We start from the raw sequence: 27,138 nt of genomic DNA, 5'->3' as shown, positions 1-27,138 counted from the left end.
CCAGCTCATGCAAGTACATCTGACATTTAAATTGACAACAAGCACACACGCACCTATAAGAGTTAAGACTGAGAAAGTTCAGGAAATGTATTTCAGTTTTGCTTTTAGACTAATTTTCCTCTCTGAACGGCGGCCACTTTCTCTGTTTAACTTCAAAAGTATTTGGAGATATAACCTCAAATAGATGTAGTTATAAACCAGTAAATTATTTTAGGTAACATATGCATGTTACATCATAAGTAATATTCCACTATTACTATGTGACTTTGCCTGATTATCTTATGAAACAAAAGGCAATCTAAACAATTACAGTTTTTCTTGATCGCAAACAAGTGTATGAGCTCTTCCAATCAACCATTACACAGTGCACAACAAAATACAAAATACAGTACTCACTGTAGTCTATTGCTTTATGTAGCTTTCACGCAAGTGCCATTTGTTGTCAAATTTGCCTTCTTGCTAAGAATCGGATCCAAAATCAGAAATGCTTTGATGCAAATTGTATTGATTCCATTGATTCCTACTTTCAAACTGTGGCTGAAAACTGAAATACTGTAAATATTACACAACAGACATGTAAACCAAAATAAAATATATTAAAGTATAAGAGATTAAGAATATCTAAATAAACTCGATTACAGTGACGTATAAACATCTATTACTGTAGAGTATAAGAAGTCTCTTCTGTCTTGACGATGGGGCCACATGGCCTAACCCTGCACACTGATTGCTAATTTGTGTGAAGGAGTGTCAAACAGGTGCTTCAGTGATTTCATACTAATGTAGGTAGTTTCTAATAGTTAGGAACAGACGGTTTCTGTTTGGTTAACATAGCTAAAACAATGGAGTTTGGACTGCTTGAATGACGTCTGTGTCAACTGTTCTGTAAAAGGGTGGGGAAAATGTCAATCCAGTGAGAAATGGTTAACACATTTGCAAGAGGTGTCTTTTGCTCTGCTGAGACAGTGATGATGAAAACCGAGTGGATCCCACTTTCTTTAAGCAGGTCAAAGCAATCAAGAAAAACTGTAAATGGGAGTAAAATGATTCAGTAATTGCAGTCATCTGCATACATTCCCAAATTAAGTTTTGAATTATTTATTTTTTACTGTACTTTACTTATATATCCACACCAGTATTTAACAAATCTGGTAACAACTACCATTCTTCACTTACATCACTTCCTGGTAAGTAGGGTTAAGGGGGACTTTTAAATTTAACATTTTTTTAACCTTTATTTATCCAGGTAAGTCGATAGAGAACAAATTCTCATTTGCAACTAATTTGCAACGACGACCTGTCACATTCACACAGTTACACATTCATACCTGGAAGCTGCCCAGTACAACCACAGTCTGATCTGCTGGCCACTGAGGAGCTCCACTGGAGCGGTTGGGGTTAAGGGCCTTGCTCAAGGGCACCTCAGTGGTGGAAACAAGGGAGGGACAAGGCACTGCTCTTTCACTTTCCCCACCCATATTTTGTCCTGCCAGTCCCCTGCCAGGGATTGAACCAGAGACCTCCCGGTCCCCGGTCCCAAGCTCACTTCTTTAACCTTTAGGCCACCAGTGGTGGCCTAAAGGTTAAAATAGGTAAAAAGGTAAAAATAAATGCAAATGTTTGTTTGTTAGACCTCAAGCAAACAAAAGAAAGAGTGAATGTATGCATAGCTTTAGTTAGTTTACAAGAAAACCCCACAGAGCACCTTTTAAGCTAAGGTTATATGTAATCTCTGGATGAAATGAAAATGTATGTTTGGATATGTAGATTATATGTCTCCAGGTACAGACGGGTGGTCTTACCCAGGGGTGCAGTGGGTGCCGTTCCAGCCACAGTAGGGATCTCTGGCCAAGACACAATCCCCACAGCTGTTTCCATACTGGGCACAGTTTGCCACATCCAGTTGGACCAGTTCACTTCTCGAGTTCACATACAGCTTCCTCTGCAATGATACACAGTTTTAATTGTACTGGGACATTTTTGATCTTTTTATTAAAACACCAATATTCTCGGAAAATTTTAGACTAACCCTAACCCTTAAGAAGCACTACCATTTTCCTTTAAAGTGCTCATATTATGCTCATTTTCAGGTTCATAATTAGGGCCCGAGCGCTGACAACGGTGAAGGCCCTATTGAAACTGAAGGAATTATTATTCTTAATCCGGCAAATTAATCGCCTTTTTGAGGGGCTTAACATACTCAAAAACTCACCAAAATTGCCGGTCGCATCAAGTCTGGTGAAAATGTACGTATTTTAAGGGTTTTGGGAATAGGTGCACAAAAATGGTTCACTAGCGCCCCCTAAAAATAAATAATTGAGCCCCTGCAGTACTTTTAACGTAGACAAACAGAACTTGGTACACATATGTAGCATCTCAAGACGTACAAAAAAGCTAATTGGAGCCATACCCTAAACCCAACAGGAAGTCCGCCATTTTGAATTGAAAGTTTGAAATTAGAGCGATTTTGGCCATTTCCACATGTCGTACTTTAACAAACTCCTCCTAGAGATTTTACCGGACAAAATTGACTCAAAGTCATAGCGCCCCCCCAGTGGCAGCAGGAAGGAGGCCTAAAATCCAAGGTGCTATACTTAAACAAACTCCTCCTAGAGATTTCATCCGATGGACTTCACATTTGGTCTGTACCATCTCAACACCTTAAAGATGAAAAGGTATTACAAAAAAAACTTTTCGTCAAACGGCGTGGGCATAGTGTGGTGGCCATTTATAGTGTCTAGCGATGAACAAGAAAATGGCTGTAACTACAGTGTACATTGTCATATCTGCTTGAAATTTCCCACAATCAACAAGTCCAGGCCTGAGGACATACACAGGCCAATATTGACTTTTGGTCATAGCGCCCCTCTCTGGCAACAGGAAATCAGCCTTATATGACAAACATCATCCGATTTACATGAAACTTATGTGTGGTCTACATGTTATACTGAGTCGCCCCCTATACTTTAACCACGCCCACTTAATCAGGACATGCCCCTTTCATAACATTTGAACCGTTTAAGGTAGAGTCTTGTGTGAGGTTTCATTGAACTCAGCACAAAGTTCCTTATTCATTGGTGATGGTGTGGCCCGCCCCCCTATACTTAAGCCATGCCCCCTTTCATAACTGGTGACCCGTTTAAGGTAGAGTCTTATGTGAGGTATCAATGAACTCAGCAGAGACTTCCTTTTATTTATTGGTAAAGGTTTGCCCCGACCCCTATACTTTGGCTATGCCCCCCTTTCACAGCTAATAAACTGTAGGACGTAGAGTCTTGTGTGAGGTATCATTGAACTCAGCAGGGAGTTCCCTTTTCATTTGTGACGATTTGCAGTGTCTGAGTGCCGCGTAAATGCACGGTCGCAAGGAGCGGCATCCGCCAGTAACCCCAACGCGCGCAGAGGTGCGAGGTCCCGTCCAACGCTGCTTGCAGCTTTAACTGTATTTTGAGGTTGTAGCAGAATAGGTTTATGTGGTTTAATTTTCAAAAAACACCATATTTTTGTTGTACTGCACATTGCTGCAGCTGCTCTTTTCACCCTGTGTGTTGAGCTCTCTGTTTTAGCTACAGAGTGAGGCATCTCACTTCTGCTCCATCTTTGTTGGGATTTGCACATGCGCATGGTGCAGGGAAATAGCTGTGTAGGCAGCGCTATGTTACTCACAGAGGAAGCGTGCAGGACCATGTGGAGGACTTGGGCTCCGTGGTTGAAAGGTCGGTACTCAGCAATGACAAAGGTCTGACTTTTACTCTCCATCACCTTGTGAATTCCTCCATTATCTGTTTGAAGACAGACAGATGCACATGAGTATGACTAAATACCCAACCCTGTATAAAACACACCTAAAACCAACCCACTCATAAAAAAACAATAGAAACAGTATAAAATAATAACACATTTCTAATTTTTCACAAAATGTGTTTCTGTTTTTGGGAAATTACAAAAAAAAACTCAAACCATAACCAAAGGCCAGGGGTCTCATTTATAAACGTGGCGTATGCACAAAACGGGGCTGAAAATGTGCGAACGCCACTTCCCACGCAAAGGTTGTGATTTATAAAAAAATAAAAACTTGATGAGGGAATGTGGGTCCTCCACGCAAATTCTGACCCATGCGTATGCACATTTGGGAGACAATGGGAATAGGCGACGCAGATGGTGAGGTGGTGAACTGAAGTCAGACTGCAGAAAGTAAATGTGGGAATACCTAGTACTCGTAATATTTTAGTATAATAATATTAAGTATTGATGCCTCACGCACATTTTTTCACTCCATATCATCCACATTATCATGAAGATTTGCGCTTGTATTGAGTGATAATTGTTCCATTTGTTCTTAATATTTAAAATTGTATCTCATATATATAGATAGATAGATAGATGAATATATATTTAAATTGGGTCACTTATGTAGTAGAACTGTGATTTTGTTTTTAGAAATTGGTAGCTTCTAGGCCAAGAAAAGCCAGAAAATGTGTTTTTGGCTCATGTGGATGAAAGACACCAAATCCCAAAATGCACTTGCTTTGCTGCTTTAGAGTTCACTCCCAAGCCATTTACGGACAGACAGACAGTCAACTCAAGTGTGTTTTATTGTCATTTCAACCATATATACACGAAACAACGTTTCACCGTGGCTCAAGTGGTGTTACACATTTAAAATATATAAAAACGACATTATATAAAAACGACATACGAAACACGCTACATTTAGTGCACACACATTATAGGCTCCTTAAAGTTCAGCTAACGCATACTAGCATTAGTGTTTGGTGGGCTGTAAACACCGAGTATAAACACAGCCGTAAATTTGCGTGGAATGTAGAATGGTCGGCATTTACAGTTTTTCTTAATTGCTTTGACGCAGCAGTCAACTCAAATTCCACATTTTTCAAAACAGTTAACACACAGGCCGAAACAGTGGCACTCATGGTCAAAATGACACATTTTGTTTGCAAAAGGCTCTAACCGTGCCAAAACATTTAACATATGCAACAAAAGCTAATTCCGCTGTCAAACAACACAACTTGCAAACAAGTGTATGAGCTCTTCCAATCAACCATTACACAGTGGACAACAAAATACAAAATACAGCACTCAGTGCACCATTGCTTGTCATTCTAGCCTATTTCTGTACGTAGCTTTCATGCCAGTGACATTTGTTGTCAAATTTGCCTTCTTGCAAAGAATTTGACCCATAATCAGAAAAGCTTTGATGCAAATTTTATTGATTCCATTGATTCTTATTTTCAAACTGTGGCTGAAAACTGAAATATTACACAAAATACATGTAAACCAAAATGAAATCTAATATAAGAAATTAAGAAAATAAAAATAAAATCTATTACAGTAAAGTAAACATTACTGTAGAGTATAAGAAATAGCCACTATTGATATTAAGTCTCTTCTGTCTTGACGATGGGGCCACATGGCCTCATCCACATCACAGGCCCGATCCACATCACATTCGATATCCTCGCTTGCAATGCACCGAGGGAAAAATCTTCTTGCATGCCTTATCCAACCTTGACATTTCTCTGCACCTATTTCTTGGGCATCTGCTCATAGGGACGCTGATCATAAACCTTCCACCTCCAAGCACTGAAGTACTCCTCTATGGGATTCAAAAATGGGCTATATGCTGGAAGGAACTGCATCATCACCCGAGGGTGTACTGCAAACCAATCATTGACAAGGTGAGAGTGGTAGAATGCCACATTGTCCCAGATAATGACGAAGAGTGGCATGCCAGGCCTCAACAGCCCTCTCTCCTCCGGTGGGATCAGATAGAATGGGGCATACCTGTTTTCCTGTCGAAAAATTCTGACAATGGATGCAACAGTGTTTCTGTTCAGAACAGTTTGGACTCTTTGTCCAGCTTCTCTAAGTGAAAGGCCATGATTGATAACGTGATCAATAACAGTTGCCCGAATTTCATCAGAAACCTGAGCCCTTCCAACTATACCTCCACCTCGCACTTGGACTCCTCTTCCTCAGACCCCTCTACCTCCTCCTCTCACTCTCATCTGCCTTTGACCTCTTCCATCCATGTTAGCAAAGAACAACACAGACGCTGCACCTTTATTAAGGCCTGCAGACTCATTGCTAATTGAAGATTTTTGTGAAGGAGTACCAAACAGATGCTTCAGTGATTTCATACTGATGTAGGTAGTTTCTAAAAGTTACGAACAGATGGTTTCTGTTTGGTTACCATAGCTAAAACAATGGAGTTTGGACTGCTTGAATGACGTCCATGTTAACTGTTCTGTAAAAGGGTGGGGAACATGTATCAATCCAATGAGAAATGGTTAACACATTTGCATTTCTGCTCTGCTGAGACAGTGATGATGAAAACCGAGTGGATCCCAGTTTCTTTAAGCAGGTCAAAGCAATCAAGAAAAATGTTAACAGTCACAAACTCCACCAGCAGTTAGCAGTTAGTTGGATACAAGCACCCCATTTCTGCACCAGTCCATGTTAACACAGCCCACCTCCACTAGTCTTACCCGGTGACAGAGCAGCAGGCCTGGTAGCTGGATAGTCCAGTACACTGTTGTTCAGCCATGTTTCCACAACAACAAAAACACAGCAGTCTCTGAACTTGCGTTGGGAGTTTCGTTGAAGTTGGATGTAGTCCAGTTTGTTGTCTAATGAGCGGACACTTGCAAGCAGGTTTGATGGAACAGGTGGCAATGCACATAATTGTTGTAAAAGTTTTCTGCTGAAAAGACGGAGCCTGTTCAGCGAAGCTTCAAGATGGTTGACACTCATTTTGCTTCGGCAAGTTAAAATAATTTCCCCCTGGAATTATTAAAGTATTTCTGATTCTGATAAAGACGACAGTCCTCTATGAGCGGGTTGTAGCTCCTACTACTGGCTGTAGTCCATTGTAGTCCATTGGCAAAAAATCTTCCAATGACTCAAAAATCGTTGTTTTCCGTCATCGGAGGATTTTTTCCAGACCCACAATACAGAGATCTCTCATCTCAGCGGGACATGAGGGAGGGAAAATACTACCGTGTTTCTACTGATACAAAGCTTAATGCTAAATCAGTGAAGTATCCCTTTAATAGACATAGTCTATAGATCAGGTTTCCCTACACTGTGCAAGAACAGGCCAAAATCATAATTCAATTTTCAGCAATTCGTGAACGTCTGAGAAGTTTTTTTACTTTTTCTCCGCCAGTCTGCATGATTCTGCATAACGAAAAAACAACTGGCAGGTCATTAACATACTAATCAGAATTCATAATCAATCAATCAAAATGTATTTATATAGCACTTTACAACAACCAGCAGGTATCCAAAGTGCTTAACATCAGAAACACATATCATACAATAGAAAGAATGCACATAGAAAACAGTAAAATCAGAAAAGGTTACAAAGAAACAAAAGAATGAAATTGCCACACCACTGCTACGTATTAAAGGCCAGACGAAACAGATAAGTTTTGAGTTTGGACCTAAAAAGAGCTACATCTGTAATAGTGTGAATATCAGGGGGTAACTTGTTCCAGAGTCTCGGGCCAGCAACTGCAAAAGCCTGATCACCCCACCGTTTATACCTTGACCATGGCACTTCTAAAACTCGCTGATTTGAAGAACGCAATGACCGGTTGTTCTCCCGCAAAGTTAAAATTTCAGACAAATACAGACCACTTAAGGCCTTGAAAGTAAACAATAAAATCTTAAAATCTATTTTAAAACGCACAGGGAACCAATGTAGAGTGTGGAGAACGGGAGTAATATGTGCACGTCTAGATGTAACCCTGGGGTACCCCACAAGAGAGAGGAGCAGCTGACGAGGAGAGGTCACCAATCATGACAGAAAAGCTCCTATTTGCCAAATAGGATGTAACCATTTAAGTGCCGTGCCATTTAAGAGTCAGGCGGTCATACACCAGCAGCGGTGACACATTTCGAGTGACAAACAGTAGAAACAGACAAATCAACAATAATCAAAGCAGAGGTAAGCGGCGAGACACACATAGTGGCGGCATCTTTACCGGAGATGTATCTATTTCTATCACTGTCTATAAGTTGCTTTGCATTGACGATTTATGGTTAAAATGGGTGTGTACAGGGTGGGATAAGAGGCTGATTCACATACGGACACTTTATGGTAATCTGTGATTTATAAAAGGAACATTGCTTACAGATGCGCATATGCACTAGTGCTGGCGTTAACGCAAACCCATTTTAACGGCATACGTTTTTTTATTGCAAGATTAACCTTCTTTTTGGCCCAGCAAACTTTGTGGTTTTTTTTACATGCTGTTACAACAACTAGCAACGTTAGAAAAACTACAACACCACACCGGATCTAGCTAGACGGGAAACAAAACAACAGGCACGCCGCACACTCTTGTTTGGGCTTGCGAGCCGGCCAAAGAGCAGGAGGCTAACGTTACGTTTTGAGTGGATGGTGAGCGCGAGACGCCGAAATGGATGCCAATAAGATTCTGAATGGAAAGTTTACTTTTAAAAAGTTACCAAATGGTTCCATTGACAAGACCAAAGTGATCTGTGTGTTTTGTCATTGTGAACTGAGCTATCATCGCAGCACGTCCAGTCTGAAATACCACTTGATGGCCAAGCACACACCTGATGCGAATTCTCCGCCCCCTCGTCAAAGCCAAGTTGACAAAAGCACCAAGCAAGCCGATCCACTTTTCCACGTTGATAAGAATAATGGGACAAAAAGAAATCAAGGGACCTTTAGAATAGATAAAAATGTGCGATTTTTGGCGTGTGCCATTTTTGGCTTTTGGGCATAATTACACTTTTGGTTAGGATCCTACACACAGTTTTATAAATGAGACCCCTGGTCCTCCTCAGACTATCTGGAGATAGTCATCACTCTAACTGATCTCCAGATAGGCCTGTAGACAGGAGGGTTGGGTGGTTCCAAAGACCGCCAACCCCATTCACTGTCAAAGGTTGATAGTTTAAGTCCATTGTCTTTTTTTTACTGCCAATAATTTGAATACCCCCACAAATAATTAAAATTACCTAAACAAACCAGAGCCCTATTCTTGTAAAAAGCACAATTTCTGTGAATGTGTTGGCTCGTGACATGTAACAATGTAACATATAACTAATGTATAAACAATCCACGCAACTAACTTTATGCACTCATAGCAAAATTCTATGAGGCCAAGAACATCAAAATGAAGTATTTGAAGCTCATAGTTAAATACAAAATGAGGGAAAAACTGCAAAAAGTTCCACTTTTTGAAAAAAAGATTCCCCACTCCTTCCACTGGCCTGGCTACGGGCCTAAAGAACAACCAAAGAGAACCTTCCTCCTTTTCTGCTATGCAGCTAGCTTTTAGGAGGCCAAGCCAATTTCAATCTAGTGACTAAATTGAACTGGATATTTTACACTGAATGCTTCCTGTTGCCACTTTTTCTTAAGTGGCAACCTTTTCCAGGAAGCATTCAGTGTAACATATCATCTTTACAGTAAGCCTAAAGGTGATTTTTAAAGGTACTTTATTTGTCACATACACGTACATGTAGCGAAATTCATTCTCTGCATTTAACCCATCCCTCAAGGGATGCAGTGGGCAGCCAATGACAGCGCCCGGGGACCAACTCCTTAATCAAGGGCACTGCCTGGAGAACCTAGTACATGTTTTTGATGGTGGGGGAAACCGGAGCACCCGACCCACGCAAACATGGGGAGAACATGCAAACTCCACACAGAAAGGCCCTGGATTCGAACACATAACCTTCTTGCTGTGAGGTTACAGTGCTAACCATTGGGCCACCATGCTGCCCGTGATGGGATCATGCATAAAACCTTTGGGTTTGACCTCTCAATAAGTCACACCGAACACCCACAATGGCCCAAGGTGATCAATTCTGCTCTCTCCAACTCCTCCACAGTGCTATTCAAAGTCTAAGCTAAATAGGACTTGGCTGAATCAGGCTGTGAGCGCCTGCATGCCTTTTTTTCCAACCAGGTACTTGAAACTAGTATTCAGAGCTGCTGCACTCTCAGCTACTTTGTTAAACTCTACTGTTCATGCTGATTATAAGTGGTGGTCACTTATATATATTATAAATGTCAAGCAATATGTTGTTTAAAGGTGCCCTGCCATCCAAAACCGTTTTTACTTGTATTTTTTGAAATATGTTAGGTCCATATGTGTTTGTGTTATGTTGTGAATGTGAATGTTTAAATAAACTGCTACCTCCTTTGTCAGCACCTTTAAATTCTTTTCCTCCCAGTATGGCAAACTATTTAAAGGAACTTGTGTGCGTGTGTTTCGATATGACCCTCCAATGTTCAGTACACTATTCTTAGTATTAACTGTCCTTGATATTACTTCATACTCACTTAGAGACAGGAACAGGACGGTGGGGTGATTGTTCTGGGAACTGTCAACGTAGATGTGAGTGTAACTGTGGTGATTAAATAGAAGTGGGCCAGAGTTGTTAACGGGCCGGACCCATTCCTCCATCTCAGAATTCTCAATGATCATCTTCAGAGCGTCTAAAGGAATCTTTGTGCTGTCTGCAACACACTGATGAAAAAAGCATACATTTTGGTTTGTGTTGTGATGGTTCAGTTACTGTTGTCAATGCCGGACAAGCTTTCCGTTTCTGCACTGCACTGCACACATGCACTTTACAATAATAATGTAATAACTTTTGATTTCAGACAGAGGGAGACAAAAGCAGGCTTCTCAATTCTGCGAGAATCGGTTTTGTCAGCTGGAATGACATCAAATTTCATCAGCTGTAGCTAACTTGCTAAAGAAGCTATTGTTAGCTCCAGGAGTTGTTGGAAAAACCCTGTGTCTGGCTTACCTTTTAATGTTTCTGGGTGTATTGTTTCAAAAGAAGAACCCTCTAAATATGCATTTCATGGCTACATACATCAAATTTAGCTTCACACTAACATTAAAACCAAGGATGGAATGGGGTAGCAGCATTCATTGCTGCCTGTATCTTTTCTGATGCTACCACTGGAGGTGTAAAAGTGGGAATTTCTATAAATAGTGACCTTAAAATACAAAAAAAGAGAACAATAATAATGCGAAATACTTAAAAGCTACACTCAGAGTTAATAATTATATACCTACAGTATGTAATTAATTTTACTTTGTAACTACATTCAAGCACATGGTTTGAAAGATAGCATAACAATGCCAGGAATCATTTTGTGAAAAGACAATGTGTTATACAGTAGTTGTTATTTTACACCTCAGATCAATTTGCATGACACCTACCTGTCTAGGCCTCCCGGGCTGATTGTCTTTGCCTTTAAATGTGGAGGTTGTGAAGATGTTTTCAATATCTTGTATCGTGTAGACACACACAGCACTCATACCCCTGAAGAGAGACACAGACAGAGGTCGTCAGCTGGTGTACACAGAGTTGTGAAACAGTCCAAACTTTGCCAAAATTGATCACCAGTCAAGTTTGCAATTTTTTGGAAAAGTAACATTTGAAAAGGCTAATGCTCAACTTATGACTATATTTGTGTACTTATACTGTACTCAATGTTTTAGATCATTACTTTATTAAAACTTGAAAAACAGCGATGCACCGAATCCAGGATTCAGCTTCGGATTCGGCCGAATATTGGGCTTTTTGACAAGGTTTGGTTTCTGCCAAACCTTAGAAATTTTTTTCACCGAACCGAACCCTACGCTTGCACTATGCACTTACGCTGGTCGATGTAATGGCGCCGCAGTTGATTACTGGAAGTTGTTTATGTAGGTGGACCGTTTAATGCAGTAGGCTGTGAGAAAGTGAAAATGGAACTCGTGAGCAGAAAAAGTGTTGTTTGGCAGTGCTTTCAGTCAAAAGAAGGCGATTCAAGTCGAGCCACATGTTCAATTTGCAATGCCGATTTGTCTCGTGGTGGCAAGGACCCTAAACAATACCCAACATTGCTGCTGTTAAAACATTTGCGTATGAAACATCCGAAAGAATACGAGTTGTGCATGAAGGAATCTACAGACAGCAGCCAAAATGCTGTGGACGTGGTTTACTTCATTAATGTGTTTACTGTGTTAATGGACTGAGGATAGGAGTAGGATTCGGTATTCGGTTTCAGATTCGGCAACCCTAAAAATCTGGATTCGGTGTATCCCTATTGAAAAATAGCAGCGTTTTACTTGAGTAAAACTTTACGGTATCCTTTCTACCCTTTTGTGAATACATAAATGATAATGGAGTCGTACCATTCATTTCTGAAGAGTGCATAAACCCTGGTATTTTGCCATTGGTCTGCATGTACAGTAGCCACATCCACCAGCTCAGAGAAATGTTGTCTGCTGTCAGGGTCTCCGCAGAAGAGCCTGGCATTCATCTGGGACGTCCAGCTGTACCGCAAATGGTTCTTGATACCACCACGATCTTCCTAGAATCAACGCACAGCCAAAGGACCAATCACTCCTTCATAATGCATATAGAATGACTTATATGTAATAGATATTGTAGCAAACCAGGGGGAAACAGACTAGCCAATCCGGTACAGGGGGCGGGTCCATAGGCTCAGATTGGGGGAGGTGATAGAGGGAGTCTATCTACCTGTTCAAGTGCTGCAGCCACTTGGCACATGGCACTAGTCACACCTGCAGCCAGTGAGGACTGGCTCCCATGAAAGCAACAAAGTCAAAAATCTGAGGGGGTTTCTCATATCTGAAGGTGTCTGCCATATGTGGCATTGTAATTTAATCTTAAACAACGCTCATTATCCATCCCTGTGCGGTGTCTTACCATTAAAGACGTTAAATTAAAATGTAAAATATAGGCTACTACGGGACATAGACCTGAGCTATTCCCTACTCTCATGAACGCAGCATGACTGCACTTCACCACCACACCACTAGGCTATGTGAGCAAACCGCATACGATCAATTTGACAGCACTCGCAAGTCCGAAGAAGTCACCTTGCATTTGAGGTAAATACCACCAATACATCTTAAATATAAATAAATCTGTAGCTATCCTCTGCCATTCAGAGCTCCGTAAAAGTTCCCAGATATTTTTGAAACACCTGTCAGTTATACAATGCTGACAGGTGGTGTCAGCATTGTGGCGGAATATTCAGTGCATAGGCTACCCGACAACATTCCAAAATTGTTTGTCTATTTATTTCCACGGTTCAACACACGAGACGACTGAACACCCAGGTGTTTTTATGGACGATGATCATCATCCATCGTGTTGGCTGGCCGACATCACGATGGAAAGCCGACATCACGATGGAGAGCCACCATCGTGATGTCCCCCCCCCCCGTCAAACACACTAATCCTAGTTGCGGGCGCTGGATTGGAAATTGACAAGTGCGTCGGTCTTAAACTAGCAAAGACACAAAGACAGGACATAGGGCTCCTTAAGTGGAAGCTACTTTTTCCCCCCTTTACGTGCAACCTATTTGTAAAAAAGACCATCACTTTGAGCAGACTGCTGATTGGCTGTAGTGATACAATCTCTCTCTCTCCCTGTCAGTTGTAGCTCGCTCTACCTTCTAGTAACGTTGGACACAGCGGTCTCGAGTGACAGAGAAAAAAGCCTTAACGTGGAACGCTATCACACTTTCCTTTCTCCCCTCATTGGACTAAGTTTGTTGACACTACTCTATGCGTGCATCAATAAGTAAGTCTGAGGTCCTGTAGGTACGGGACGATGTTATGCAGGATTTATGAATGTACGTTAGCAACAGGCTAATTCACGAGGGTGCTATTTTATGTGTGAGCTAATATTGCGCATCTGTTCATGTGTGCTGCAAGAGTTATGTTTCTGTTTATTGAATGCGTTATTCAGTGCAAACATAACCATGAATGTAGTTTAAACTCAGTAATGATGGTATGTTATGTTATTACAGTCGCTCTGTTGAAGGCAAACGTCCCACTGTACTGTCGTTACACAGATCTCGGACATGTGATTGACTTTACTGCACCGTACTTAAGTGAAAGTATGTCAAGTTGTAAAGCCTACCAGCAGGGCACCATTTACAGAGTGCCTTTAAATGTTAACTGTTGGCCCATAGTAGTAGAAAAAAATATTTATGTAAAGCTCCCCCCAGCCCCGTCGACGATATCATCGTCCATCACGATGTTTTACTGTAACCATCGTCAACTGCCAATTTAGGGGACATCGCTCAACCCTAACGTGTACATTATAAGACTAGAACAAATGCCAGATAGTGCATTTTCCCCGTGTATAAGTTAAAGACTACATGCATTATTGTGTTTGACACTGAGGATATCTGAGACGGTGGTCTGGTTGAAATACGTTTTACAGTATTTCATTGCGAAATTGAAATGAAATATGGGCTATTACAAATCAATAATATGTTATTGTTATATGTTATTAATGAAAAGGATTCCATTTCTGTAATAAAAAAAAATCTCTCTGTCTTTTCCTGACGTAAGTTATTAAAGAACACTTTATGTTAAAGCTAACTGTCTCTGAGTTACCTATTTTTATTGTGAATTGGGCTTTCAAGTCCCCTGGGTTGCTACAATATGTTACACTTTTTGTTTACGAGCAGCTTCTTTGTGCACATATCTGATGATAAAAATTTGTTGTTAGTCTAGCTAAACACATTCAAATTAATTATGTAGGCCTTACCATGCAAACCCGGGTCACAAAAGGGAGCCACATTTTACTGTTAAAGCCTGTGTCTCTGTTTTCCTCCTTATAGAAGGCATACACTTTGCTCTGTATGGAGTTGTCTCCCCGTCTTATGGGCACCAAACCCACATAGTGCTGCTCTAAAGACAAAACAAATATGTAAATATTCATCTCTATAGCCTTAGCACATATACATGTTTAAGTGAACATCATTTAACTAATGAAACGTCTCAAGTCCTTACAGAAAACCAATATACAATATCTCCATGCAAATACCTTTATCTTGTCTTGTCGGTGCAATTCGGTTTTTCCCAAACTTGTAGATGCCAACTAAATCTTGAGATCCAGAGTATGTAATGAAGAGATCACTATCTCCTGATTCTACAAAGAATGTTCAGGACATTATAGCAGCATCGCTGTGCTTTGGTTTGCAGCCGGCATCAGTTCACCTTTGATATTCCAGATGCCAGTTTCTCCTGTATGAAAAACTGCTTACTTCTAAGCTATGTCTGTTCTGGCGGTGATGCCAGTGGGAGAAACTGGAGTCTGGAGTTAATATTACGTACAAGCAGGAAGTACCAGGGCTATATTTTTATAAGTAATGGTAGTAATGGTAGGTGGGACAAAATCATTAAAAAAAGATTTGAGCTGAGTAAAGCAGGTTAGTGGTGCTTAAGAAGGCAAACACCTTTCCTGGACAAGTAGGGAAGACGAATGCATGAATGAGGAATAAAAAAGTCCGAAGCCATTATGACAAACTGTTAAATTAAAAAGCAGAGATTTATCAGAATAGAAAACAATCCTATGTGTAAAAAAAAAAAAAAAAACTCACCCACAAGGGCAGACGGTTCGCCTTCCTTTATGACAAATTCATTTATGTTTTTTTTTATGTTGTCCGTTTTTTCAGAGGGAATGCACATGGGTGACTGCTCTGCTAAATCCTACAGGAAAACACAGATCTCATTATCCCCACACCCGGTAGTACAAATATGATTGAAAAACTTGAATACGCAGAAAGTGTTGTTCTTCCAACAGCATCGGTGGTTTGTTTCAAATACACAGAAGAAGAAGTGGCTAGGGAGCACCACCGGTGTTTATTTCCAATATATTCCAATTTTACAGCAAAACAGGCGTATTCCTTCCATTCTCAGTAACATTTCCAGTAATTATCTGCAGGTTTGCCCGCAACACTTAGCAGCTAAGGCGGCCTCCTAAGCAACACATGCCTGCTGCCTTAAATACGTCGTAAAAAAATTATATGAGCGATATCCGCCGTGTTATTCTGTCCTGTTTTTCCCTTTCATTCCAAACCACAGATAGCAGATAGCCACATAGATATAGATAGCTATAATGTATTAATTATATATTATTATTTAACTTCAATATTTATTGTTTAATAAATAATTGTTAAATGCATAGGCGCCGATACCGTGGGTGCTCCGGAGCTTGAGCACCCACGTAAAATACCGAGCACCCACTGAGCACCCACGTGTGCCAGACTGCCAGTAGGCTACATTCATTTAAAATTAAACATTGCAATTGGTGCTAAGTGGGGTGTCTGTCACAATGGGATTGGTTATGTCGCTGTCAGTCCCCTGGTCCATATCCTACCCACCAATCACATTGTCTCTTGGAAGAAAACTCGTCGTCGATGCTCGTTAGGTCAGCGGTAGTTGGTGATCTAGTTACCCCAGAATAGGGGACTGTGCGCTGGATACAGAGCACCGTGAGCTGCCGGTCGTGGTGCTCCGTCAGGTCAGTGGTAAAAAACAAACAAAACAAAAACAAACAAACTGTAGTGTCGTACCATGTCACAGCAGACTGTTTCTTGGCCGTTGGTTCCACACAGAAAGACCTGGTTGTCCTCTAACTTCTTGTGGACCACAGTGATGTTATAGTTGCAATTCTAGATCATAAGAGCAAGAATGTTTGTGATATTTCAATCAGATCTGTCCAACATACCACATGCTTGGAATTTTGCTTTTAATTAATGTTCTTTTACCGCTTTCACTCTTTGGGGAGCCCCTTTGTCGATGCATTCTGTCCACAATACGCTTATTTCCTCAGGAGTCTGTGAAGAGAAAGAAAAGCAGGACTATGATTATATCCACATCACTTATACAGACATGCTATCTGTTATTTGATAGCAGATTCTAGATATTTATTTAAAGCTGTAGTGTGTAGTTTCAGTCGCCCCCCATGAGGAATTCTAAGTAATGACAACAACACTGTCGGCGCACCCACACGATACAAGCCTTCCGTGATCCGTGACCGTGCACCACCCCCACCGCGGCTCCTCCACGAAGTTGCTAGTAATGTTTAACCCGTCAAATCAAGGAGGACATGGAGGATTAAAAAAGCATGATGGACTCTTCAGAAGAGATAAGTATCTTGTGATTTTTATGTCGTCTTCATCTCCAAAGCTGAGCGCTGCTATTGTCCTTTCACAGCAGTGACGTAAAACGCATCACTCGAGTTGCTGCGCGCGAAAGTCGCCGGACCAAATAATTTAGTAAACAGCCATACTGAGAAATGCAGAGAGAGTTTTGTGGAGCTGATAGGATTAATTAGCTTTGTATCAACTAATTTGGCATTGGCTTCAATGTATAATGGACATCCATTTGTATAAAAAAGTTGTGTGTTATAGCATTAAGGCCTGAGTTATGTAATCTACAAAAAACACTCTCAGAAATGTTCACTACCTTCTGAGGATTTTGAAAGTGGAATGCATACAGGTGTGTTTGTCCAGCAGCTATGACAGAGTCTGGCTGTCTTTCCAGAACAATCCCGACAGGTGCATGGTGTCCAGGTAAAGGTATCCTTTTTATTGAAGTCTCTACAATAAAACAAAAATAATAATGAGAAACATTGGGTGTGCAATGCAAAAGGTCAAATTGTCATTGATTGTACTCAACTGAACTATATACTGTACTGCAGTGGTTCCCAACCTTTTTTCCTTGGCGCCCCCCCTACTCATGTCTAAGAAAAGCTGAGCCCCCCCCTAAACCAAAGTTGAGGTAACTCTCGAGATAAAGCCTTACTTTCCTTTTTGATACAGAGCAGTTATCAGCACTGTTACGTTTCTCCGCCATGTTTCATTCATAAAATAGTGATGCCGTGGCGGCAGGAAAAACGAGGATACAACAAAATATATAGTTTTCATACAGACTTTTGTATACATTATATATGCTAGTGTATTACCATAATTTGTTTAACGTGCAAATATTTCTTTTTTTACCTCAACCTCAAACCAGATAAAGACTCGCGCCCCCCCTGAGATCTTTGCCGCCCCCCCTGGGGGTGCCCGGACCCCAGGTTGGGAACCACTGCTGTACTGTATACTGTCTGTCCAGACTGAAATATCTCTATTGCATAAGCTCTTGCACAGACAGCGATGTCCCCAATGTGGTGGAATTTCTTTGAAAGCTGCATTTATGGATTAATATAAAATATTGGTTAACCTCCTCCTTTCTGAAATCATAAAACATTTAAAACTGCATCAGCTTAAATGTTGACGTTTGTTAAAGCCATATTACATGAGAGGGTTTAATTTCGAGGTCCGAAAGGCGCATCACTGAACTGTAGGATAGGCCTCCTCAAGTGTAATATTGTGATTATACAACAACGGTTACCAACAAATAAGTGATAATCAATCTGTATTCATATTGTGGAGCAATTCAATCTTGAAATACAAAAAAAAAAAAACAGATAGGATTTCTAGTCACTCCTTGTTTAGTCAGCCAGACAATTTGAACTTTGTAGAGACCGTGGGATTTCCCAAACTGGATAAAACCCGCCCGCACATAGCCTATATAAAAACAAAACGCCTTTGCTAGCTCCATCGTGTTTTAACTAAGACATCTGCTGAAAAATAATTGTATTCATTAGCATGATTACCGTACTGTTTAGTTAAAAAACATCCAAAACACCAAAGTACGAAAACATAGGAGACCAGATGCAAGCTTTTATTTTGAAAAGTCAAAGCTCGGGGACAGCACCATCTGGGAGGGCATGAGACGGGAGCCAGGAGACGGAGAGCTCCAGCCTGCAGCCATACCAGACTCAATTACATTGCAACAATTGCTGACTTCCCAGCCACATGAACGCACTAATATTCATACAGCGTAACTGGTGATAACCATGTCATTACTTTTGCCTTTCTTAAAGTAAAAGTATTATACCTTTTTTAAAGACAACACATGTATATCTTTAAGTAACTTAAACTTTTATGCTTATCAAAAATAGTTAATTCAAAACCTTTTTAATGAGGAAACAGCACGCCATTAGGGGGCAGTGCAAAATCAGCAATTGTGGCAATATAATTGTCAAAACGTCTATTTTTGAGCTGGATTATCTCCATAATTCTACAGTAGATATGGAAATATAGGGCTTCATTGGAAACATTAGTAACTGTAGTAGGTGAATCAGGTGAGAAATCCAATGGACAAGCATATTTGGCCATTTGGGGGCAGTGCAAAGTCAGCATCTGGTGCAATATAATTGTCAAAATGTCTTTTTTTGAGCTGGATTTTCTCCATAATTCCATAGTAGATATGGACATATGGGGCATCACTGGAAACATTAGGTTCTGTAGTATTTGAATCAGGTGAGAAATTCAACGGACAAGCATATTTGGCCATTTGGGGGCAGTGCAAAGTCAGCAATTGTTGCAATATAATTTTCAAAATGTCTATTTTTGAGCTGGATTATCTCCATAATTCCACAGTAGATATGGACATTTACACCTCACAGTGTGGTAGGCTACTGGTCATGAGAATGTTTGACTTTTTAAATATAATATACAAGATTGTTGGCTTTTATTCAGACAGATCCAGCAACAACAAGTGTCATGATGTATATATATATATATATATATATATATATATATATATATATATATATATATATATATATATATATATATATATATATATAATATATAAAATATAAATCTGCCCTGATGCAGAATGGCTCGATTTTGCGATAAACACTGCCACCCAATGGCTGAAACAGGCATTTTTTTTAAAGTGGAATCGAAACTCAAGGAGAACCGGAGCGAATGTGAAGCCAAGTTCAGCGTCGTATATTCATGTAGGCCTACTTCTTCTATCAATATGTCCGACAGTTTCCTATCACAATAATAATTCCTTTGGGACACGCTTTTTCTCCATCCTCACGCCTGAACAGCCAAAACGCTGATGTCTGTTCCAGAGGAGCACTTCAGTGATTATAGCCTGATATAGTCGCAATGCAGCAGCTCTGTTACGTTTTAGTTTTGTTTTCAAACTAAGCACGACAGTCTTGATCTACTTTTGTTTGTGTTCAAATTAACTGGGAAAAACTCTTCATACTCCTCAAACATTATAAGCTAAACCATTTCAGTTGTCTTCTTTTCACAACATGTAGGGTTATTATAGCTTACATCACCGCAATTTAAACAACAATGTCATGTTTCGAAGTAAAAAAAAAAAAAAAGCGAAATGTCATACCTTTCTCTGTGATTGTCATCCTCGGTTGCGTTGAGTTGGCCTCTGACAAACTGTCGAGGCATGACAATAGTAAATACACCGTTAAATGTAAGAGTGCCATTGTGTGTCTGGTGTCATCAGTCTGACATGAAGAAGTGCCGAGCTTTTTTAAATAGCACAAGCCCAATTATGTTGTGTGTCACGGCGGGTGTGCGCAGGGAAACGAGGGAATTAAAGACCCGAATGTAAACGGGGCAACGGATAAAAAAAAAAAAGCTCAGATTGGATGAGTAGGCCTAAATCCAACCAGTCCAAACTAAAGCTGTCCACAAGAGAAGCAGGGAAAAGTGAATGTGCAGGCAACTCCAGAGGAAAGTGGGAACACAGGAGGGGCAGTCAGGTGATGGGGAAGTGAAGGAAAGTCTGAGGCTATCTGGTGGATGGATGGAAAATGGCATCGAGAGGACAAGAGAATGTTCCTGCAGGACCGGAGACTAGTAGCCTACTTAAGAGTTTAAAAGGTTCATTCCACCCAAATTATACTTTCTGTCCACATAGTTTGAAAGGTTTATTCCACCCAAATAGCCTACTACTTTTGTCCAAATTATTTTAGTTTTAAAGGTTTAATAATCATTTATACTTGTTTTATTTTTTTTATTATTGTACACAGTACAATAAACATAGGCCTGAAACACACACAAATGCTCAGGTCCTATACATGCTCAAATTGAGACAGGGGACTTGAACCAGCAAATCTCCGGTTCCCGACCAAACTCCCTACGGGCTGATCTACTGCCATCCGCTATCTGTTTGTCCTAGGATTGCAATCCTGAACGTTCAGCCTCTGGTACTGCAGCTTTGTGGTTGGAGAGGAGAGATAGACACAGACTGTGCAATTGTTTATCAAGTGTGCTTAAATATATGCAATATATTTCTGTTGCAGGTGAAACAAATAAAAACAAGACAATGAAATAAATATTGTGTCATTATTAGGCTCCAGTGACAAGTGATGCTGGTCTCTGGTCAGTTTGTGATTTACAGTATGAAGATGACTTTTGCAGCCTCTGCTCCTCAAGCAGGCCAATCGTCATGGACATCAAAGAGTCTGTCACCTTTGACTTATTTAGCCTAAACTTAAATGTAAATCAATGCATTTGCTGTAGACTGCCTAAACCTCCAGCAGATGGTAGTGTGGGTTCATTGCTGACTGGAACCATTCATGTGAAGATATTTAACAATGAAGGATAGTCAAAACTAAATATTACCTCACTACAAACTAGCCTAGCCTAGCTGACCATGTGTTATTGTGACTTACATGCAACCAAACCTTTTAATAAGTGGTTTATACCATTTTAAGACAGGAGAAAGAATCATACAAATCTCCTAAACTAAACTGCTAAGGTAGATTCATATCAGGTGGTAGGTGGATGTCCCACATCACTTAAACACACCATTTACTGTTCTCAATAGAAACTTGAAATGTAGACTTTTTTTATAAAATGGTCAAGATATTCACATTGTCTCAAATCAGATGAGCTATAGGATTGCCTATTGGTAAAACAATCACACAATCAGCCATAATATAATATATTATTATAAGGACCGCTTTTGGGCTGAAAGAGTGTTATTATTACTGCCATGAAATCAAGATGTTACAGGCTTAAATCACTCTTGTCGAAAAAGGAACTGTGTTTTTCTAAAGATTCCCACTTCCCCTAGGGGCTGAACCCGGGCTGAACATGGACAAGAGAGTTTACACTTGTCTGTGTCTTTGGCTGAAAGAGGAAAGCTGACTGCAGTTTTGACTGGACGTTGGCCAGCTATACTGTAAATGCTGCTGCAGCACACATGCAGAAAGCTGACTGCAGCTGATAGTCAGAGCAGGTGGCTGAGGTGGCTGAGCTACCTCAACTCATACTCACGACACACAAAGGAAGGATGCCACCCGGGGAAAAGAGCAGAAGGAGTGTATTGTATGAGTAATTAGTGTTACTCATGCTGTAAGGATTTCATCTGGCAGCAGTACAAGAGCCAATGGATGCTGACTCTGATGAGGAGTGATGATGCGCAACACATGTGAGTCAAATGTTTTATCTGCTAATGTCTTTTCCTCTGACTGCATTCCTGCAAATCAACTCTGAATAAGAGACAATGTTTTTTTTGTCAATTTCTAGTCCTGTGGTGTACAACATTTTAGACACTATTACTCAAGTAAGAATTTGCAATATGGAGACTGAACTCACCACTTCACAACACGTATCTTTTTTTTTAAAGTCCAAGGCCTCTAAACAGGGATACAAGGCAAACTATTACCCTCCAACCAATGAGGCAAAAATAGAAATAGAAAGGGATCCAGCGAGTGATAAGTTTCCTAATAAACTATGTCTGTGTCTCACTAATCTTTTTAGCTTTCTGGTCCTCCATGTACATTTTACATTCTTTAGTTTTGATTTGATATTAACCCAGCATCCAACTGTGGAGCAAACTTAAAGTCCAGGCTCATCGGCTTTACAAACAAACTGTATCAAAGCTCTGCAAGGTTAAGGTTTTTATTTATATAAACACATTTCCAAGGTGATATTGAAAGTTGGCCACCAACTTCCCACAGACCCACAACCGATGATGCCTCATCCAACTGAAGAGGAAGACCCCAACCATCCTGTGTGGCAGCTTGTCATCTCTTTCTGCTGTAAGGGAATGATCGAAGGCGTCATCCTGCTGCTTCTCCTCTGGCTCCTCATTCAGGTCCTCTTCATTAAAGATTTGGAAGGTACTGACATCTAAATCACTTCATGTGTGAGCATGTGTCTGTGAGTAGGGGGATGATTGTTGGAGTGAATGTGACTCCCAACAAAAAAATCTTAGCCTATATTATTATAATTCTATTGAGTTGTTTCTTTGCAGCAAAAACACATGTATATAATTTAATACGAGTAAAATGTAAGATTTATTTATTAACAATGCACCTTAATCAACATTTCTGTAAATGCTCCAGTGTTAGCCAGTCAGCTAATTTTCATCTAGAATGCATGTCTTTGTGGTGGGAGGAAACCTACACACAGAAAGGTCCTGCCTGTACCGGGGATCGGACTCTGGCCAGACCAGGGATTGGACTTGGCTTTGCCTACTTGCTGTGAGAAGCAGTGCTAACCACTGATCCACTTACTACTACTAGAGCTCCTACTCATACTGTACAACCACTGTACAAAATGAACATGAAATCTAAAGAACAGTCCCCTATTGCCATGCCACACATCAAAGAAACTAATAAAGCTGGTTGAGTAGATTTTTATATTTCTCGTCCAAAATGGCCCTCGGTATGAAGTCAACGCATGACAAGGAAATGCCCAAAAAATCAATGTAGTCCCAGTAAGACAGACCACTGATACTGTCATCTCGTCATCATGTCTACACGTTCACATACCCACATGTTGTAGCATGTTAGTATGTCAATATTATAGATATTCTGACAGATTAAATGTTTTTAATGTGACAACTGCAAAACTGACTCTGTACTGTATCCAAGGACGTATCTTTGGGTTCAACATTGTGGGGCTCGAGATCTCCACTCTGAACAAAATTGAAATTTTGAGCATATCAAACACTTCATTTCCTGCTTTCTGGGGACTTTTTCTGCAACAATTTGTGCCTTTTCTGCATCAAGTTATGGTGCAAATGTCTTTATTTATATAAAGGAAATTATAATAGGTTTTTGTTGGGGGGTTGCACTGGCCAGTTTCGATTATTGCGGCGGTTGTAACCCCCCATCCCCCCTGTAAATTATGCCTATGACTGTATCTGTAATTTCAGAGAGAAGCCTACAGTGTAAACTTCCTCAAGAATCCTAGTATAAAATATATATTAAACAGTTTGCTGTTTTTTCAACACACTGACAAATAATGCTAAGTCAGGTTAAATGGTAGCTCATTTATTTTTATTCACATGAGAAGATATTTGACCACCCACACAAAAGCAAAAAAAAAAACGGACCCTGGGGTGTTATAATGCTTTAATCTGGAGCGACATAAGGCTTCTGTTAAGAGCCACTTTGGCCTGAGGGCAGCCATATTTATATATTAATATAACAAAGCCAATGGCTTGTCAGGCATGTCATGTATCTCCAGGATCAGGGGGAATACTGTATTTTTCTCTGTTGAAGGTGAAAGAGTGTGACAGGGTGTTGAGTTGGGTGACTGAGTCACTCCTTTTGAACAAAAATCTATGTTGTTATTTAAAGCTGCATTAACTGACTGCACTTTTGGTCAGCGTAACAAGTTAAAAACACACCAATGACATGGCGAACATGTTAGCCAACAGTTGCCTCTGGCAGACGCAGAGAGTTATCATTAATTTTAAGTCCAATAGTCACTGTCACAGCTTTAAATTAAATGAAATTAAATGAAATTAACTAGCCATCATGGCTAGTAGATTTTTAAAGTTACCAGTCAATCAGATTTTGCACCAGCCACATGTTGTTTTTTAATTCCCTAACTAACTGTACTTAAATTTCAACTCCTCTGGTTTGTTTCGCACCGTTCCGTTCGTATTCTGCGTTTCAGCGTAGCTCGTAATCGATACCACCCACGCTAGCCTCGTAGCCAACGGTTGTAGGACACGTCACGACATAGTGTTCATGGGAAATGTAGGCGTATTACTACAAGCAGTGTTGCCAGATAAAGGATATGTTTAAAAGCCACACACAAAACCGCCCAAATCTCTTGGCGGTTAAAAACAGACCAATCTGGCAACACTGATTTGTCGCAACATTTCTGCAGCCTGACAAATCAAACAGACGCAGTGTTATGCGCTTCATTCATCACCAGCCACATCGGCTAGTAACTTTACAATGTTACCTGCCAAAGTTAATTTTTACCTGCATTTGTGGGTTGGCAAGTTATCGTTATTTCCACATTTACTTTCTGCAGTCTGACTTCAGTTCACCACCTCACCATCTGTGTGCCAATTCCCTTTGTCTCCCAAATGGGTCAGAGTTTGCACGGAGGACCACACATTCTCTCATCAAGTTTGTTTTTTATAAATCACAACCTTTGCGTGGGAAGTGGCGTACGCACATTTTCAGGCCCGTTTTGTGAGTATGCCACGTTTATAAATGAGACCCCTGGTCACTGTAATTTCACCTCTGTGGTCAGTCTCCACCAACTCCTGAGAAAAATAGCTGGCTCTTTGGCTGCTAAAGGCTCCACTATGTTCACCAGCAAGGCTGGGTACCAAATTCAATACTTTTTAGGCACCAACCGAATTGCCTCAAAATTATCGAAAAATGCCTAGACATTCAATACCCAATTTCAATACCTAAAGAGTAAATCTCATCAGTGACAGTGAGCCAATGAACACGCAGCATGCTTCTACCAAGATCTAGTAATGCTTGTGATTGGCTGTCTAACGTTACACGTTGTAGAGACATGCAGGAAAAGCTATATGTTATGCACAGAGACGGGGCTCGTACTAGGAGCTGAAAAATAAATTAAAAGATTTGTGCCGTAATGTGTAATGTTGTAATTTCTTTTTGTTTTGATCAAATTGGTATCGAAAAAAGTATTGTAAAGGAACAGGTATCAAAGCCATGGTATTGGTATTGTTATCAGTATCGACGATACCCAGCCCTATTCACCAGCAAGTGGCTAACTGTCTGCTGTTTGGTGTTTAGCAGGTAGTGTACAGTGGGTTTAGCTGATCTTCTTTTTTTAAACTGAAAACAGCTGCTTGCCAGTAGTGGAAACAAAGTTAATGAGAGTAGAGATGCGGGCCAGGAAACAAAAACAAGAAAGAATTTGGAAAAAAAGAAAATGCTTCATTCGTTTAAAGCCTGGGTCACACAGGTCCGATAATCGGCCGTTGGGGAGTCTGGCGAGGTCAGTGACTCGAGTCTGTTCGGTGTGTCCCGTGCCGTCGTCAGTCTGGGTTGGCTGTCGGCCTTCATTTTGGCCGACCTGAAGTGCTCAGTCGGAGGCAGGGCAGTCGGGACTCACCTGGAAATGGCGAGTGGAATGAGGTGACTAGAGTCTCTCAAAATCTGACGAAATCTTTTAAACTGACCTTTGTTGAGCTGAAATGAAGACAGATTCAGCAACTGCACGGCCTATTTCTCTCTTAAAATGTTTTCAGAAACATGTTTCAGTGAACTATTTTAGTACAATATGAGATCGTATTCTGAACGGCCGCCATGACAGTCTGGCTTTGAATTTCCAAATGTGACGCGTTCGTCCAATCAGCTGCCGGTTGTCTTTTCTTGGGCAACAATACAGAGTAGTGCCGCCTGCCGCTATGGAGACGTATTACGTTTCTCATGTCAGTGTCGCCTCAGTGTGTCCTGAGGCAGTTTTTTGGACCTTGGGGACGCATCATTTCCACTGGTTTTTCTGCCGAGGGTCGGCCGTCTGGTTGGTGTGTAACCACTTTTAGTCTAGCACCTTGACTTTCAGGCCTACTTCTTCTTGCCACTATGGGGCACTATGACTTTGAGCCAATATTGGCCTGTAGTTGTCGCCAGGGTTGGACTCTTATGAATCCTGAAAAGTTTTGCCAATTGGACAATGTACACTGAAGTTACACCCACTTCCTGTTTTGATGGCAAAACCACAAAATGGCCGGCCCGCCACAGCCATGCCCTATGACGAAAAGTTTTTCTTTTAATAACTTTTCATCTTTAACATCTTAAGATGGTACAGATCCAATTTGAAGTTGGTTGATGAAATCTCTAGGAGGAGTTCGTTAAAGTAGTTTTTTTAAAAGTTTTTTGTACGTCTTGACATGCTACATATGTGTAGCCTAACCAAGTTTCGTTATTCTACGTTAAAGGTACTGCAAGGGCTCAATTTTATTTTGTAGGGGGCGCTAGCGAACCATATTTGAGCGCTTATTCGCCGGCTTACTCACCTTTATATGTTCATATACAAAGGCATTTTAGGCAGGCTGCCATGTTACATATCTGAATTTCTTTCTTTTACACAGAGTACTTATGGTTTACGGTCCCAGAACACTATTTCATTCAGAGATGTTTAAAAAGGTTTTCATGTTTGCTGCTCCTTCTACTTGGAATGACCT

General features: G+C 40.6%; 1 protein-coding gene across 4 annotated transcripts in view; it reads right to left on the bottom strand.

The window, feature by feature from the left end:
- The window catches only part of LOC114545680 (semaphorin-7A), a 49,422-nt gene extending 28,860 nt beyond the window's left edge, over positions 1–20,562 (bottom strand). For 2 of the 4 annotated variants that reach the window (XR_003690930.1, XM_028564157.1), the window contains exons 1-12: positions 20,095–20,562; positions 17,308–17,441; positions 16,608–16,676; positions 16,413–16,511; positions 15,438–15,546; positions 14,882–14,986; positions 14,603–14,745; positions 12,204–12,382; positions 11,244–11,346; positions 10,349–10,535; positions 3,667–3,782; positions 1,803–1,942 (exon numbers count right to left, since the gene is read on the bottom strand). Coding sequence is in view for 3 of the 4 variants with exons in the window: in XM_028564157.1 (XP_028419958.1) it covers positions 1,803–1,942; positions 3,667–3,782; positions 10,349–10,535; positions 11,244–11,346; positions 12,204–12,382; positions 14,603–14,745; positions 14,882–14,986; positions 15,438–15,546; positions 16,413–16,511; positions 16,608–16,676; positions 17,308–17,441; positions 20,095–20,194 (1,484 nt within the window). In the remaining variant the exon portion in view is untranslated. The remainder of the gene's footprint in view (positions 1–1,802; positions 1,943–3,666; positions 3,783–10,348; positions 10,536–11,243; positions 11,347–12,203; positions 12,383–14,602; positions 14,746–14,881; positions 14,987–15,437; positions 15,547–16,412; positions 16,512–16,607; positions 16,677–17,307; positions 17,442–20,094) is intronic. The other 2 variants (XM_028564281.1, XM_028564363.1) reach the window with 2 other exon arrangements.
- Between the last annotated feature and the right edge of the window lie 6,576 nt (positions 20,563–27,138).

Source organism: Perca flavescens, chromosome 1 (assembly GCF_004354835.1).
Source record: "Perca flavescens isolate YP-PL-M2 chromosome 1, PFLA_1.0, whole genome shotgun sequence".
NCBI classification, from domain to species: domain Eukaryota; kingdom Metazoa; phylum Chordata; class Actinopteri; order Perciformes; family Percidae; genus Perca; species Perca flavescens.
Note: the sequence above shows the minus strand (reverse complement) of the source record. Positions and strands in the feature narration are given on the sequence as shown.